This window comes from Harpia harpyja, chromosome 7 (genome assembly GCF_026419915.1).
Source record: "Harpia harpyja isolate bHarHar1 chromosome 7, bHarHar1 primary haplotype, whole genome shotgun sequence".
Classification (NCBI taxonomy): Eukaryota; Metazoa; Chordata; class Aves; order Accipitriformes; family Accipitridae; genus Harpia; species Harpia harpyja.
Genome location: NC_068946.1, coordinates 5,152,629 through 5,169,791, shown reverse-complemented (window position 1 = coordinate 5,169,791; position 17,163 = coordinate 5,152,629). Strand labels below are relative to the sequence as shown.

General features: G+C 44.9%; 1 protein-coding gene across 2 annotated transcripts; it reads left to right on the top strand.

Moving 5' to 3' along the window:
• The first annotated feature begins 2,803 nt into the window (after positions 1 to 2,803).
• Positions 2,804 to 17,109, top strand: LOC128143674 (solute carrier family 2, facilitated glucose transporter member 5-like). Of its 2 annotated transcripts, XM_052791108.1 has the most exons (13): positions 2,804 to 4,658; positions 4,998 to 5,329; positions 6,951 to 7,049; positions 7,525 to 7,685; positions 8,202 to 8,326; positions 10,919 to 11,071; positions 11,155 to 11,280; positions 11,558 to 11,745; positions 12,157 to 12,267; positions 12,761 to 12,862; positions 13,272 to 13,347; positions 14,480 to 14,607; positions 15,270 to 17,109. In XM_052791108.1, exons 2-13 carry the CDS (start codon positions 5,273 to 5,275, stop codon positions 15,498 to 15,500), a joined length of 1,557 nt encoding a protein of 518 aa, XP_052647068.1. In that variant the 5' UTR covers positions 2,804 to 4,658; positions 4,998 to 5,272; the 3' UTR covers positions 15,501 to 17,109. The 2 variants fall into 2 exon arrangements, with proteins under 2 accessions (XP_052647068.1, XP_052647067.1); XM_052791107.1 differs by having other exon boundaries at positions 2,804 to 5,329.
• The last annotated feature ends 54 nt before the right edge of the window (positions 17,110 to 17,163 follow it).

Genomic DNA, 17,163 nt, shown 5'->3' with positions numbered 1-17,163 from the left:
AGTGTTATGTCAGCGCTGGGGAGGGGATGGTTTTTTGTTTGCTATTTGGAGACAGTGTGTTACCTTATTTACAGCTCCTCACTTGCTTGTTTTTTAAACATTTTCTCCAACTTTTACAAAATAAAGTTTTATTTACCAAGATGTTGTTCAAGCATGTTGTGATAGGTCTCGGCACCTCGGAGAATTTGGATGAGAAACTGTTGCAAGATCTTCCTTCAGGTTTCTTTTGTGTCTACCTTAAAGACCAAGGCATGTACAGGAAGAAAAATCTTTTCTACCTATTTGTGAGTGTGTGGGTCTTGTTTCTCTTCGGCTCAGTTGACCTTATGGACTGTGGCTTTCAGCTATATGAGATTACAAATGATACGTAATCATGAGATTACAAATGGTGCTTTCTCCAGATGAGGCCAGGCTATGAGGTAGGTGGGACTAATGTTGGGGAGAGCTGGTGCCATCCCAAGACTTGCCCGAACAGAGAAAATTCAAGTCATTATGGGGAAAAAACCTGAGGCGTGGGCAGGCTGACAGTTGAGTGTGGCTTTGTAAGGTGCCATGTGATTCCAACCTGTGAATGAGCTTTTCTCAGAATAGATTCAAATTTCCTTGGCCATCTCACAAGCCTGGAAGCAGCCAAGACCCCGGTGTAATAAGTGGTGCTGGACCATGGCTATATGCACAACTGATTGAGGGACAGCGTTTGTTACTAGGGTTGCACAATGCTTCCCATCTGGGATATCTGCTTTTCTGTGGTTTATAACTCTGCCTCAAATTTAACAGTTGATCCGGGCAGGCGAGGAAAGGAGTCCAGATGCTGTAGACAGCAAGTAGAGGGAAACTTTTTTGTTCTGCAGTGTTAGAAGTGATTGAAGGCTCCTTGCAGTATTTTGGCCGCTCTGTCAGCGGCACTTGCAATGTGTGCTTTGTGTCAACACTCTGCCTTCTGACTGCATGACAAGCATTTGAGAAAAATGTTAATTTGCACATCAAGGGTTTTCTTTCAGTTTATCCTAAATATTGCCATCCTTGGGCATGTCTTTGCTGCTTGGAGCTCCTACGCTCAGTGTGCTCCAACACATGGACTAGGGTTGATATCAGAACAAAGCGGAGGGAGCCGAGCCGTGTGCTGGTTTCCAGTAACTCTTGGGAGTCTTTTGAAGTTCATGGAAAGGTTTTAAGTATATAAAGACAGGAGGAGTTGTATGTGTGGGGAGGGTGCTGGCTGCCTATTATGGACTATGGGAGTGGAGCCTGGGGAGGGGAAGTAAGAAAAGCTAGGTCTGCAAAGAGCAGAGCTTGTTAAATAAGAGCTGGAAGGAAACCACGGCTGGAAAGATGAGAAGGACTTGTGGTGGTTGGAAGTGGAGTTGGAAGTTTTAAGACTGACTGGATGAAATGAACATGTTGAGTGGAGGAGAGTGGGCTGTGTGAAGGAGGCGGGAGTGGGATGCAGCTCTGGATTGAGGGGAATAAAGAGCAAAGGGCTGTGTTGGCTGGAGGGTGCTTGCCCACGCTCTTTCCCCAGGCAGGAGTTGGTTAGAACTTGGTGAGTTCACCCGTCACCTATACATACTCTCAGTACCGTTATACTACTTACCGGTACTGTTGATACTGATTTGATCATTGCAAAATCCATTTCTCCTTTTTTCCCCTTTTTGTCGTCTTCCCAAGACTTGAGTCTAATTGGGCAAGATGATCCCTGGCTCTAGGAGTGAACCGTAGTTCTGTAGTACAGGAGTTGGGCAATGTCTGTTTTACTTTAAAACCTAGAAGGTGTGTGTTCAACGAACCGTCTGTTCGCAAGAAAAGGATAAATCTTCTTGTTGCTAAAGCGGAGGAACATCTTAGAAAAGTAATTTCTGGTTGTGCCACTACTATCTTCTCTTCCTGTCATGAAGAACAGTTACAGAGGCGACACCAGAGTACTCTAATGCTGCCAAACCTAATGTTTGTAAGACTTATGGTTGCGTAATACAAGTCACTCCTGCTGCTGAGAAGCAGTGTGAATATCTGTTGTGCTGCACTGAAATCCATGTATCTTGTAGTCCCTGCAACCCTATAGGGAACTGCAGAAATCAGTGCAGAGTGGCATGAGCTGGCAAAAGGCAGGTCTTGGCTGGCACAGTCAGTATTTCTGTCCTGGATTGAAAAATGAACCCACTAAGGTCCGAGAGAGCAGTGTGGGTATTTGGATGGTCAGATGCTTCCGCTGAACAAAGTGCAGATGGAGATTTAATATCCAAGCATTCCAGCGCTTTCTGAAACATCTTCTGGGTCACACAGCACCGCCAATAGAGAAAGGACCGCCCAGTTCTCAGACCCACTTACCAGCTTGTGATATGGTAAGTTTACAGATCTGTCTGCTCCTTTGTTTTTATTTTGGGGATGCGTCTGTGTGGCCGAGGCTTTTCTAAGATGGTCTTTGAGGGCAGCAATGGAAAAGGAAGAAGGTTGGCAGGATGCTGCCTAGCATTGCCTTTGTGCAGCGACAATAGGGTCTGGATTACCTTTTAGTTCCAGCGCCTCATGTCTGCTACTGTTTACCTGCAGGGCGTGCTTATTTATCCAGCAACCCCCTTTCCTATTGCGAGGGGATCAGACTGCCATATCTACCTCTTGCTTAATTGGCTGGAAGCCGTTTATGCAGCTGATAAAGCAGTATCTCTATATGACTTATTTGCAGGCGAGTAATTTGTTACTTAAATTATTGTTTCGCCTTGAGGCCCCAGTTGCAGCTCAGGACTGCATATGATATTGAATTAGCCTTGACTGAACATGCAATTCCTTCCCAAAATGCAGGTGAAAAGGCTGATAATGTCACTCTTCTGGACATACACTGTGGGATGTCTCCTAAGTCTCTTTACTGCAAGCATTGCAATCAGCATACTGCAGCGTGGCTGACTGCCAGCTCCTGATCTAACCATCACTTTTGTATAGCTCACTGCTAATGTTCTCCAGTGGATTTCTTCTCCTGGAAACTAAGCCCCCCCTCTTAATAATTTTTGCCAAAGATATCAGGATTTCATAGGATCTGGTTTTGAGCACAGACAATTGGGCTGAGTGTAAATAGTTCCCTGCACACGTGCATGGGAACTCTTACCATGTGGTGGACAAGTGCAGAGAAGATACAGAGCTGAGTTAGTGTGTTCAGGCAAATGCACTCTGGGATGAAGAGCAGATGTAAGAAACTTAATATGTACTGTAGCTGAAATTGAAAACGTGCTTGTAAAATGCCTATAAAATTGACTCTCTACTTGTTACTGGCTCTGTTCTTTGCCCAAGTCCAGTAGGATCTCAGCTGTTGAGGAAGTTATACCCATGCAATTGCTTTGAAAGTCCAAGAAGTTCATTCACCATCCTGTCTCCCTTCATCAATCTCTTCCAAGATCATCCCAGTGCCAATTACTACCTTATGGATGTTGTTACCAGAATCTTGCTGTGATTGGCAAATATTCAAAGTGTTCTGCTGCCATAAGCAGATACTTACTTTGATGAAGGATTTCTGATGGCAAACATACATGTCCTGTTTGAGTTCTGTATGTGTCGAGATGATTTCTTCAAGTTCAGGGAAGGAGTTTAAAGACCATGGTAGAGAATTCTCCTTTCTTTAACAACTGAGTATCAGGGTGGCTGTCATTCTGCCAAGAGCTCCCAGAAGAATGATACTGTCTTCAAAGAACAGGAATTTCATGGAAGAAGTTTGTCCTCGTTGCAACTTCCCCACCCCTGGGGCAGAATGGCTCACTTTCCCTTTTCCCTCTTCTGGCCAAAGATCTGTGAAAATGAGAACTAAACTAGTTGCTGAGTGAGCTATGGCCTGTCCCATTTGTTTTGGGGTGCTTTGAGCAATGTTTGAAGGCATCATGGGAAAAGCTGAGTTAGCTCAGAGTGTCTTGGTTAGTGCCAGCTAGCTACATTCTCTCAATGGGAATGCAGAGGAGGGTAGAGAAAGATGAGTTATGGGTGAAATGAATATTCTGGTTTGCATCTCTCTTCAGTAAAGACACCATGTGATAGGGGGGACTGAAGCAGGAGTAGTCCCTGAAGGACACAGGAGTGTTCTTGAGGTGTGCTCCGCTGTCAGGATATCCTAGCAAACAGCATCCTTGAGGATGTTAACTTATAACAAATGAAATAAAAAAACAAATGACAAGAAGTCTAGGGACTAAGTTCCACTATCCTGAAAGTGACAGGGCTCTGTTCCCTTCCTATTTTTAGAGCAGAATGCTTTCACCTGGAGGAAGGGAGGCTGCAACCAGTCAAAGAATGCATGCAAGACACATGAACAATTCCTGTTGCTCAAGAGGATGCATTTTTTTTTTTAAGCTGGCAAGCTGGCTGTTAAAGACAGACCAATAACAAGGTTTGGTTCCAATTTCTCTGGCTGCTGGAGGTATCTGTGAACTTTGCATTTCTCTGATAAACTCTAGAAATTGTAGTGGACTATTAACCGAGTCCTGTACTGTTCAAAGTAGTCTCATAGGGTAGGAGGTTAATACTAAGCCAGCAACACATGGTATACCTTGTATGTAGAGGGAAAGGAACTAACGTGCTTTGGTGGAAAAACTGTCTTCTGTGCACTGTCAAAAATGCAAATCTGAGAGGATGAACCTGTTCTCTGCGAACTGCAAAAGCGCCCTGAGCAAGTTGGTCAGTGCAAGGTAGGACAATGAGCAATATTTCAGCCCAAGGGCAGATATGCAATTTGTGGCAGCAGGAGAGTTAATACGGTTCGGTTTTATCGCTGTGGCCCATGGCAAACACCCTCTCTGTTGCCGAGGCTGCTCCCATGGAATGCTCCATTTTCCCTGGAATGCAGCAGCCTCTCCAGCTGCGCGTCCCCAGCAGCCCATGAACTGCAGCATGAAGGAGCAGCAGCTCTATTGCTGTAGACTCATCTTGTCAATGTACATATAGCTGGGGGGAAAACAGCTTATTTAGCAGCTTTTGCCATAAGTCTGCCCCTTCTAGTTGGACAGATGAGCCTGTTTCCCCTGTAGCTAGGCAGCACCTCTGTTTTGAGTCAGGATCTGGCAAAAGAACATCTGACCTAGCAGCGACAGACTTGAACAAGGAAAAGAAAGAGAAGACACGAGGGAGTCACGCAGAGTACGGGAACGATCAGACAACACCTTGGCCGATAGAGCTTGTGGTTGATTGGATGTTTTCTGAAAAGTCACAGAGCGGGATTTTCTGCGTAGGGCGTTTCCATCCCCTGCGTTGTCTGTTTTGGCTATAAAAGCCTGTACTCGGCATCTGTGATTCAAACACCGAAATGAAGTTGAAAAGAAAGGAGGAGGAGAGCTCCGACTACAATGAAGGTTCAAAGGGGGTAAGTGTGCCAGGCTCTATACTTCCAACTTCAGCCTCCCCCGGTGATGCAGAGCAAGCTATTTGAGGTCTGCAGGTACTTGTAGAGGAAGGAGAAGACCAAGATCTTTTGGGCTACCATATCCACAACTGCTCTCACATGGAGAGCAGAGATGCCTATGTTCTTAAACCCAGTTTATGTTTGTCTGCAGTGTAGTGTTGCACTGAGTCGCATGATTTTCTCTCTGTCTGCAGCTGACGTACCATGTAACTTCTGTGTGACTTTCCCCTTCTGTGTGTGAGTTTTCTTTCCTACTTTCTAATCAGTTTTAGGCTGCAGATGCTTCTGGATGGGGGCTACCTTTCACGGCAGCATTTGTGTGGCATCTTGCACAGTGCAATGCTTGTGTTCGCCAGAGGTTTTCCTAAAAGTGCTGAATGTGAACAACACCAGTGCCTCTTCTGAGATCCTGGGATTTGTTTAGTGTGAGCAAGGCAGCCTGCTTTTCATCACCAATGTGAGAATGTCAACAGTCTCCTCCTAGAAAATGTAGCTGGAAGCCTTGGTTTCCTCCTGATCCTTAGTCTGAGATCAACTTGAGTTTTGATCTCCTGCAGTGCCTTAAACTCTGCAGACCTCTGGAGGTGAGCTGCTGGAGCTTCTGAGGCATATAAGGAGTACCAGCAGCTATTTGGACAAATGTTCAGTTAGGGAAATGACAGGTCCTTCATGTGGGACCTGAGTTGGGAGGTAAAACCTTGCAGACGTTAAGGCTAATGATGGTGACAGAAAATTATATGCGTCTGAATGAAAAATTACTTTATTGATGTAGCAGCAATGAGATATATTAGTGAACTATAAAAAAAACCCCAAACAAGCCAAACCAACAAAACCAACCCCAAAACAAAACAGCTCAGTCAACACAGCAGGGCCAGCCTGAAGACTGAATAGCAACTAAATTGTCGCAAAAAGCAAGTTGCTTGTAACCCTGAGGACTGTGTACCCACAAACATGGTTGGTGTTTGATCCTACTCAGGATGGTAATTTCACCCTTCTTTTTAACCACACAGTGCTGCTTTTACACCCCACAACCAAGCCCTCGCTGAGCTACTTGGATAAGTTCTAATTGGCTTCAGTGGCAATCGGATTAGATCCATAAACAGCTTGATCCTGCAATGTGGGAGGCAGAGCAAGCCAGCATGTGAAATCAGAACAAATGAACAGGAAAGGGATTTTGCCACTTCATGCAAAATCTTTTCTTTTTAAAGCTTTCTTGTGCCAATATCCTGTGTTATTTTACTAAGCAATTTGCATGTTGGAAAAAGAATAATTGCATACAATTTTTTTCCCTGCGGGGTGGTATTTTAAGCATGGTAACTTAAAGATTATTCATCATCCAAATGATCCATCAATACCAGGAAAAAGTAGAATGAATTACCGTAATGACTATGTGCAAATCAAGCAGAACAAAATGAGTTATAATGAAAACAACCCATTGGGCTTTCTTTATAGAGTAACATGAAGTGAAGAACACAGAAGGCAAGTCTTAGGGTATTTCTTTATTTTTACTGAATGCCATTTACGCCTAAAAGCCAAACCTGCTTCTAAGGTGGTGTTTGAGTGTTTTCTTTCCCCTCTGCAGAAAATGACACTTTCGCTTGCACTGGTAGCACTGCTATCTGCATTTGGATCTTCTTTCCAGTATGGCTACAACGTGTCTGTGATCAATTCTCCAGCCCCGGTAGGTTGGACCCTGGAGCGGACCATGACCTAGGAGTAGGTTTACAAACAAAACAAGGCAGGAGCCTAACAGTTAGATTATGGGCATTTGTGGGCAGATGCTTGTACTTGTCCGTGCTTCGGGTCAAGTGCTGAAGGCAGTTTTGAAGTCACAGGCACCCAGTGTGAAGTGGTTCCCCAGGGAAGGAAAGGGGATGTTGAGGCCTATAGCACTACTGTTCAGACTTTGCCCAGCAGAGATGGGGCACGACGAATGTCTTTCCTTGTGGAAACCAGGCAAATCCGATAAGGCAGGATAACTTGTAGTAACAGTTATCTAGCCCACGCTTCTCCATCCCTCTCTTGCATTCATTTTCCAACTCAGCCATTCTAGTTTTTGTCAAGACATTTGTTTAAAGCTTTACGGTATTTGTTGTTAACTAGCTTTTACTGCGTGAAAATTTTACTTACTGTGCTAAACACGCTCTGTATTTCAGTACATGCAAGACTTTTACAACCGAACCTACTTCAACAGGAATGGAGTGCCTATGGACAGTGGCTTCCAGACGCTGCTCTGGTCTCTTACCGTGTCCATGTACCCTCTGGGCGGCTTGTTTGGGTCCCTCATGGTGTGGCCTCTGGTCAACAATTGTGGCCGGTACGTGACAGTGGTGCTTAACATCCTTCACCAACAGTTTGCTGGGTTCAGATAAGACTTGCCTCACCGGTCACTCCAGCTTGCCGAGCCCATCAGGAGCGTGACGGTGTCACACACACCTTGATTGCAAGGCAGATGGGCCGGTGATTAGTTGCTGGACTCAGCAATACGTGTTGTCTCCCATGCGCAGAAGAATTTATATGGTTTCAGTATGGTCAAGGCCGGGCTGTATGCTGGGCACTGAGCCAGGCAGAGAGCAATGATGAAAGTCCTGGGCTGGGATGTGAGATCAGACCCAGCTTCTGCTGCTCAGGTTTCCTGAGAAACTGCACTTCTTCCTTGAAGCCTTCATTCCCTGCGGGAGAAAACGGGACAATCACCATTTTCCCTTTTATCAGTCTTTGAGATGGTGATTCATTTGAGTTTTGGACAGCATAATACAGAGGGGATCTGTCTGTTATTGGGGCCTTAAAAAGAAAAACACCTGAATCTGTTTTCTTTCCTATTACTTTGCAGAAAGGGCACTTTGCTGATAAATAATCTCTTCTCCATTGCTGCTGCCATCCTTATGGGAACCTCAGAGCTAGCAAAAACATTTGAAGTAATCATCCTTTCACGTGTTATCATAGGAATATATGCGGGTAAGTGAGAGGTTGGATGGTAAAGGGAGAGCAATAAATATGTTCTTGGCTATGTAAAGGTGTTTTGTTCTCACAACAGATGGTTTCACAGGTAGCATATTTTAGCCACACATCTGCATAACCATGCTGTACTTGCTTGAATAACAGTTATCATTTGCATGCTGCAGAAGTACTAAAGATCTCTAGTAAACAATGGCAGTGAGACTGGAATTTAAGATGTACAGAGGAGATGTGTGTCTGTAGATGCAGCTATCCTCTGCAATAAGCATCTGCTAGGCACTGGAGCTCCAACAGCCAGGAAACCTGCTGATGATAATCTGTTTTCCCAGATATCTTAAAGCAGATAGCCTGGCTTTTTTGTTTTGTTTTGTTTTAACATAATCAGAAACAGAATGATCCTTCTAAGTGAAAGTCATTGGAGACAACGCTAGATCTAATAATCCAGTCCTGGAACTGACTGTTATTCCTGCAGGAGAAATGTTAAAACGGACAGCAAATGGTTCAGAGCCACTGGATTTACTGCAAAGATAGTGGAAAGCCAAGGAGAATGGTGTATGTGAATTGCTGGTGTAAGTGGTTGCATTAGAGCTACAGTAACGTGGAACAAACAAAAACCCAGAAGGGCTGGATACCTCACGCAGTACTGTACTGAGTGTGTGCAGAGCCAGGCTGATAAGGGTCCTAACAGCATTTAGGCTCAATTAATTGGCTTTGGGCTAGCGAGAGCGACATGCTCTGTGGTTTAGTAGTGAGTTGGGATATCCTGTGAAGATAAAATGAGAAAACAAGAAACTGACATAGGAAAACAACTTGATCTGTAACATACAGCAATTGCAATTGGTGTGCTAAGGCAGGAAATTTATCTCGTCCAATGGTTTTGTTTTGGCTTTTGACTCTCCTAAGCCTGGCAGCTGCTCTTAGCATTGGTTCTCTGAATAAATACTAAGGGACCTGTTAAGTGTGATTACCTCTTTCCAGTTATTTATAACTTATAAAAGAATCTGCACCAGCTGTCCTGACTTGCCCTTCCCAGCTTGATCTCCCTTGAACTGTGGACTTTGTGTCTGGGGAGGGAAGCTGCTGAGCCAAGCCAGCCTGCTCCAGGCTCTGGTAGGGTCCAAGCATCATTCTGCCGAGCAAAAGGGCCCCTCTGTATACAGGGCTGGATCAGCATGGGTCTGAACAGTTAGAAAGCCACTGTTAATTGAATGCAGTCGTCCAGGAGTCACTGCTAGCATGTTTTAATCTGGGTAATTAAAGGGCTGGATAGAATGTGAACTCAAAACACTACACATCATGAGTTTAGTTTTATAACATTTTTCTAGTTGCTTTACTACTTGTTTCCGTGCCTTTTGGCTTTCAGATAACAGCTTGATCACCTTTGTAACTCCAAGCTCTTGAAGGCTAGGAACTTTAGAAATGTAAGATAAGAGTCTCATGTGGTCATTTGACTCCCAGAGTTTGGGTTTTGCATGCCAGGATTTACAGCGTAAGCATGGGAGCTGGCAGCTTGCTGGGGTTACTGTGGGTAACTGTGCAATGTTCCTCAAAATAACCTGAGTCCTTAGTGTCCTATTTGAGTAGAAATACCTACTCCAACATGCTACCTGTAAGATCTCAAACCAGCAAAGCTCTCTGCAAAATGTTACTGAGCGATTAAAGGAGTAGTGAATTTTTAAAAGCCAGCAAGAAGTCACATCCCTCCACCCTCACATCAGCTTGTTTGGACACTGATTTCTTTTCTTGTTTTAGAAGAAGTAGAAATTCCTCCCTTACACTTTGAGTTTGTTTCCAAACCTGAAGTAGCACACAATTTTTCTTTGCAGGTATTATATTGAAGTACTTCGCAGACCCTGCTGAGAGAAAGCTACTTTTAGGAGGATGAATACTGAGAGTCCCCAAATCATCTGCCAGCTTTGTAGGCAAGACAGGCTACTGCTAGCCTTCTTGGACTCCTAAAATGCTTGGCTGCTGAGCAGTTAATAAGCTAGACACTGAAAGCACCAGAAGGTGGGCAGGTTGCCCATCCTGCATGTATGGTTGGTTCCCTACTCTATTTCAATTGACTGTTTTTTAGTTGAGATGGGTGAAACAATCCAGACTCCTTGAATTAGCTCCAGCATGGGAATGCCTCTGCAGCTTAGCTACAGAGATGATTTCTGTCTTAAGTTTAAGATATGTGAGTGTAATATTGACAGCCTTGGCGAAGGGATAGCGTTACGTACGAACAGAGAGGTAGTGGGACAAACTTCTTTGTTTAACGGCTCCCAGAGAAAGCTAGATTCCTGGGCCTTTCTGAGGACACCAGATGCGGTGATGTACCTCTCCACCTGCTGAGTGAACCAATGTCACGTGGTTTTTTTGTCCCATGTTCCACTGAAGAGTGAGGAAAACATGCACAGCTTATTCACTGGCCAGAAGATGACATTAATCTTCAGCTGGAGCAGAAGGGTTTGGGCGTGAGGTTTCCATGTGTTTTGTGGTCCAGCAGGGATCACTTTGGTCTCACATGGGGAAAAGGTATCTTACTGAAGATGGTGAGTGTGCTGACATCAGGCAGCTGCATGTCTAACATTGTTCTCTAACTACTAGGTCTGGCTTCCAATGTGGTTCCCATGTTCCTTGGAGAAATGTCCCCCAAAAATCTGAGAGGTGCTATCGGGGTAGTACCCCAGCTCTTCATCACTCTCGGGATCCTTGTAGCTCAGATCCTTGGTCTCAACAGCATCCTTGGGAATGCCAAAGGTAAAGCCCTGGCTCAGGACTTTTCTGTGGGCTCCGTTGGGGAAAGATTTCTCACAGTTGTCATCTTGTCTCACTTGTTGCAGGCTGGCCTGTGCTGCTGGGGCTCACTGGGATCCCATCGCTAATTCAGCTCCTTATATTGCCCTTTTTCCCTGAGAGTCCCAGATACCTGCTGATACAAAAGGGCAATGAAGAGCAAGCACGACAAGGTACAGCATCATCCTTTAATGAAAGGGGAGGTGGAATGGGATAGATCTGACAGCAATCAATGGTGAAGCAAGCAAGTGTGAAATTCTTCACTGATGTTGCTGGTGGATGGAATTCCTGCAACATTGCTCCTTTCTCTGCATATGTGAATCCCTGAATTCCCACCATGGAAGCACTGCTGCCTATGTCTTACATATTGTTCTGTCTTGATTTGAAGCAGGAGAGCTCACTGTAGACCTGCTCTCTGGGGTCCATAACTTGCCTTCCTCTCCCAACTAGCTCTGCGGAAGCTGAGAGGCTGGGATGATGTGGATGATGAGATAGAAGAAATGCGCCAAGAAGACCAGTCAGAAAAGGAAGAAGGACATTTCTCCGTACTCAGCCTGTGCACTTTCAGAGGCTTGCGATGGCAGCTCATCTCTATCGTTGTCATGATGATGGGCCAGCAGCTCTCTGGGGTTAATGCGGTGAGTGGGAAGGCACGTGGGAAAGGCCAGTGGGGTGAGTAATAAAGGGATGGGACTTTAGAATGGATGATGTGGGCCAGTGCTGACACAGGAGCTAGAACCTAGGACACAGGAGTACCCCTTTATCAGGGACATTGCTTCTGCATCATGTTATGGTGGGTTGACCCTACCCAGTACCAAATCCAGTACACACATGTACTAGATACAAAGTCAAGCTGTCCTGTTAAGGATAGTTTGGATGTTTTTCGAGTAATGTTCTTGTGCCTGGATCCAAACACCAATGTCTCCAGAAATCAAGGAGTTCTGTTCCCAGGCTTCTGTGCACCAGTTCTAGGGTGTAAAAGCAGCCAGAATGGGATTCCTGTGTTCTGCCTTTGGCCACATATAAACACAGCTGTGGTTTTGCTGCAGGTCTTCTACTACGCAGACAGAATCTTCCAGTCGGCAGGTGTGGACAACAACAATGTTCAGTATGTCACTGTGTCGATAGGAGCCATCAACGTTGTCATGACTTTGATTGCTGTAAGTTTCTATTAGGGCTCTTCAAGTTCTAGCTTGTCCAGTCTCCCCTGTCCATCACTATTTAAATTAGTTTGTTATTTACACATACTGTGAGCTGCTTTGCACAATAGGTGCCCTGCAGTGTCCCTTGGTTGAAGGCAGCTATGTAACCGAAGTGATTAACCATGATGACTTCTCATATGCCTCAGAAGTTTTCAATCTCTGGTCTCCAGGCTGATATGCCGTTTTTTGCTGTCCAGTGTTACCATGCAGGGCTTCCATGCAGTTCTCACTGGGACCGGGTACTGAAGAACAGCCTGCCTATTCTCTCAGTGTTACTGACACATCCAGCTTTTTGCAGTTTCTGGGTGACTTCATGCCCACAATCCATCAGTAGAAGGTGGAAATGTCCCTGAATTTCTTGTAAGACAAAGACTACCTTAATAAATTTTGCTGGAATAAGAAGTGCTGTGCCCCAGGTGTCTGGTTTCTCACCCTCTTCTGTTTCTTCCAGGTTTTCATTGTGGAGTCCCTGGGGAGGAGAATCCTTCTCCTTGCTGGCTTTGGATTGTGCTGTGTCTCCTGTGCAGTGTTAACTTTGGCCCTCAATCTCCAGGTGCGTAGTTGAATGGCTCAGGTGATCCTACCTGTGCATTTCTGGACATTCCAGGGAACAGGCCACCGGTATATTTTGAAGTTGCTTCTACACCCTGGTGGGGAGGGGACAGTATGAAAGGTCTCTGTACTTGTATATCTACCTAAAGTAAACCCAGGAAAAGCTATGAACTTGCTTGTCTGAATACTACTCTCCAGTATGTCATGTTCATAATACCTGTTGCATCCAGTCATTGGAAGGAAGGATCACACCCAGGCTATGATTTTCGTGGCTCAGTATGGACATATCTGGCAATGGAGGGTGACACGGGCTTTAGAATGACTTCAAATCTTACTACAAATAGTGCTTTGAACATGTTGGTGATGTTCAGATAGGAACCGCGTCTAACCTGTGATTAAATTCTTCACAGACCACTGTCTCATGGATGTCTTACCTCAGCATAGTGTGTGTCATTGTTTACATCATCGGCCATGCTATTGGAGCCAGTAAGTATGCACACTCTAGTCCAGTCTCCTCCACAAGCTGGGTAAAGCCAAGTGTTCTGTTTGATTTTAAATCAAAAGCTTTGTGGAGCTAATCCAAGGAGAACGAATTTCTTCTCTGTGTGGCCATGCACCTTGTTGGTTGTCAGCTAGGCTTATTTATGTTCCAGTCATTGGCTGGCTGCATCGGTGAAGCAGGGGAGCATCTGGCTTTCAACAGGAAAAGCAAAGGCACAATTGTGCTTGCGCTTGAGATTCCCTCAGTAAGATCTGCAGCAAAACTACGCTGAGATAGTGAGCCCTACCGACTGGGCAGAGATATTGCATGCTTGCATCTGTAGGCAACAAATTAAATTAGAAGCAACTCAAATTATACCCGTGGCTCTGTGGATCACTTTGCAGAAAGGAGATGTGCAGATAGGTGTGGATATTGGAAAGGCTTTGTCCTGACCTAGCTTCTCAGCATGGTAGAGTTGTCTGTTTAGCTTGGAAGGCCCTTGCTGGATGCAGCAGTGCAGTTTTGAAACTCCTGTAGAGGTTTCGCTGGCGGATGGAATTACATACAACCTTTCCTTTTCCATTTATGCCACCAGGCAGATTCAAGCGCTGGGGGCAGGGAGATTGCTGGAGGGAGAACACCAGGTCAGCTGGACCTGTGGCCTGACCCTGTTAATGAGAACATGGTCTTTTTCTGCTTAACCTTACCACGGGGCGGCACTGCAGGGCACGGACCTGAGGGCTCGTTCCCCAAGGTGTTTTTCCAACACCTGCACGTGTTGGCCTGTTTCTTTCTTTTTTCAAGCAGCAATGACTTGCTTAGTTGCTGCTCATAGAGTGCTCTCTGGAGAGGCAGTTTGTGTTTATCAATCTTATTTTACAATTTGTGCTGGAAATGGGTTCGTGGTTAAGGTGCAACCATAGGAGAGAAGAGGTTGATTGCTGTGTGTGAGTTTAGGAAGTCATTTAGTTGCCCTGGTGTTTTTTTTTTTATTTAATCCCTTATTTGATTTATTAGGTGTTTCTAAACACTAGTAGTTTAGAAACCATTGCCTGCCACTGAAATGAACAGTGTAATCTAGGAATTCAGAGTGGGAGAATTGCCTTTGGGATTTCCAAATATGCAACTACCTTCCAGGTCCAATTCCCTTTGTGATGATCACCGAGATGTTCCTGCAGTCATCCCGGCCTGCAGCATTCATGGTGGGTGGGTCTGTGCACTGGCTATGCAACTTCACCGTGGGGCTTGTGTTCCTCTACATGGAGGTAAGATGCAATCGCATGATAGGGCAAGACTTCAGCTTAGAATTAGTATCTTCACCCCTGTGTTCTTAGAGAGCCTTTTTAATCCTGAAAGCTGTAAATGCTCAGGTTGGTTCCCAGTACCTGTATGCAGGATTATACATTAAGGGCAGGAAACTGATGTTAATCAGCATTTTTTTATCGTTATCTATCTGTTGCACCTGCTTTAAAAGAAAGCAGTTACTTTCCCAGGTGAATGTCTGATCCTGAATTCAGGAGCATGGAAAAGATTGCAAATTCCCCATCTTCCATTGGGTGATGGAGGGGAGGTGTGTCTCAGGGAGCCAATTTTGGCTTTTGATCTTGAGGTCACCAGTTCAAACTGATCCCCAGTGGCAGTGACTCATAAACTGCTACAGCTGCTGATTTTAGCCTGTGCAAAGGGAGCTGGCGAGTTTAGTTTGATTTATGCAACAGAGCCTCAGCCTCCTTTTGCAGTAAATCCGTGGTGGTTTCCAATAAATCCATGGTGGTGGTATGAGAAGACAGGATCTAGAACCACCCCGAACTTCTAGTCGTTCAACTTAAGATATGTGCACATTAGGGGTTCAGCATGTCGAAATCGTGTCATGAAGGCAACTGGAATATTGCCCTGATCCCTGCTCTGTCTTCTTTCATTGCCTTAGGCTGGACTGGGGCCCTACAGCTTCCTCATCTTTTGTGCCATCTGCCTCGCCACTATAGTTTACATCTTCTTTATTGTTCCTGAGACGAAGAACAAAACCTTCATGGAAATCAACAGGATCATGGCCAAGAGGAACAAGGTGGAGATTCAGGAAGACAAAGAAGAGCTTAAGGATTTCCACATTGTCCCAGGCAGGCAGGCAGAAAAGAAAATCTCCAGCAGCAAGCTGTGACCCAGCCCACTGTTTGGGCTGGCCCAGACATTTTTCAGGATCTGTTCAGTGGGAGAACAAATATATGGATTCATCGTTTGATACTGATCTTCATTCAGACCTTCTGCAAATTTCCCACAGCAGGAGTTTCCAAATAAGCCATTGTGTCTTGAGAGTGTTCTCATTTTGAGTAATTAGCAGGACCATTCTGCTTCATGGCATAGCCGCTGCCAAGGCAAATTACCCATTCATGGTATTTGTCACAAGGAAAGGGCAATGTCCTCAGCCAGCTCAGTTCCTGTGATCAAGTGACCTATGTCATCAGGTGATGTATGTCCCTGGTGTCCTGACTGACACATCTCGGGGTGACACAAGTCAGCAGCACTTGGGCTGGGTTTTGGTCAGTTGTGTGCAAGGAGTGCACTGTCATTCATGTATTTGAGGGTCCAGCATGAGTGATGCCAGGCCTTTGGTCCTCTGGGGTGGAGAGAGTGTCAGTGGTTCTGAGGGAGGTAGTTAGACGGGCTGATAATGGCATTTATCCTGTCAACTCTTGTCCTTCCTTTGTGTGTTTCAAAGGACCGCTAGACTGGAAATGCATATGACTATAATCTCACCCCTACCATGCTCACCCAACTCTCCTTAAAATCAAACCCAGTCCTCAGCTGTTGCTGGTGAGTCCTTCCAAAGCCTTAGTCTTGAGGTTAGAAGTCATCCATCTGGCTGATGCTTATTCACAACCATTTTATACCCATTTGCTCCAGTGGCACTCTAGTCTTTGAGCTGTTTAGCTCATTTCACTCCCTACTGTTTACACTTCAGTTGCCAAAGAGCAACAGTCCCTTTCTTAATCCTTTAATAACCCTCATATCCCTACTCTGTATGCATGAGCCAGTTGAAGCTCATTTGTCCCCCCAGACATACATGGTATTGAACTGAAACTTCTGATGGTTCTTGATTGAATGTGGATTTTATTCAAATCCTTACAAAGAAAGCCTCTGCTCTCAGTGCCTTTGAAAAAGATAAAGCCTTAAATGAATCTTTTTCATCTCAAATCAGAGACTTTTATTCTGTTTCCAATGTCCCCAAACTTGAAAGATGAATTAACATTCATAACCCAGGTAGTAATGTGAGTTGAGGGTAAGAACTTCCCTGCTGCATTGCAGGAGTCAAATTCAGGTTGATTCCTGTGCAGTGGGCTACAGGTTGGAGCCTGTGTTTGCAAACATGTCCAAACTTGTCTTTAGCTTCTCACATTGAGTTGCTTAAATTTAGTTTTTGAAATAACTCAGCTCTCAGGTACTTGAAACCACTTGAAAAAGTCTTCAAATGGTTTAGAGCTTGGTCTGTCTTCTGGTTTCTGGTTGTGTCCCCTAAGGGCACCATTCCACTTGAAGGCTAAGTTGGTCTGGAAAAGCTCTGGGTCTAAGGACTCGTGCCAATTCTCAGAAGAAACTAAAGTGCACACTGATAAAAATGGAGGGTTTCTTAAAGTATGTATTAGTTTAAGGGGTCTGGGGGTTAATTATGGCATAATTTAACACGGAGAAATTAAATTTAATTAATTGTTACGCAGGGCTGCTGCCCTTGGTTTTGAAAAAAGCATAATTGTTGAAAAGCCTGGCATGGATTTTGTGTTGTTGATGGATAGTGTCCTTCACATGATTTACTTTAACCTTAGAAA

Bases quoted from the DNA above. Each gene is read 5' to 3' on its own strand.
- LOC128143674 (XM_052791108.1), top strand. From the start codon at position 5,273: ATGAAGTTGAAAAGAAAGGAGGAGGAGAGCTCCGACTACAATGAAGGT. The intron at 5,330-6,950 runs GTAAGTGTGCCA...TCCCCTCTGCAG, and splicing joins ACAATGAAGGTTCAAAGGGG to AAAATGACACTTTCGCTTGC. The intron at 12,863-13,271 runs GTGCGTAGTTGA...AATTCTTCACAG, and splicing joins CTTTGGCCCTCAATCTCCAG to ACCACTGTCTCATGGATGTC.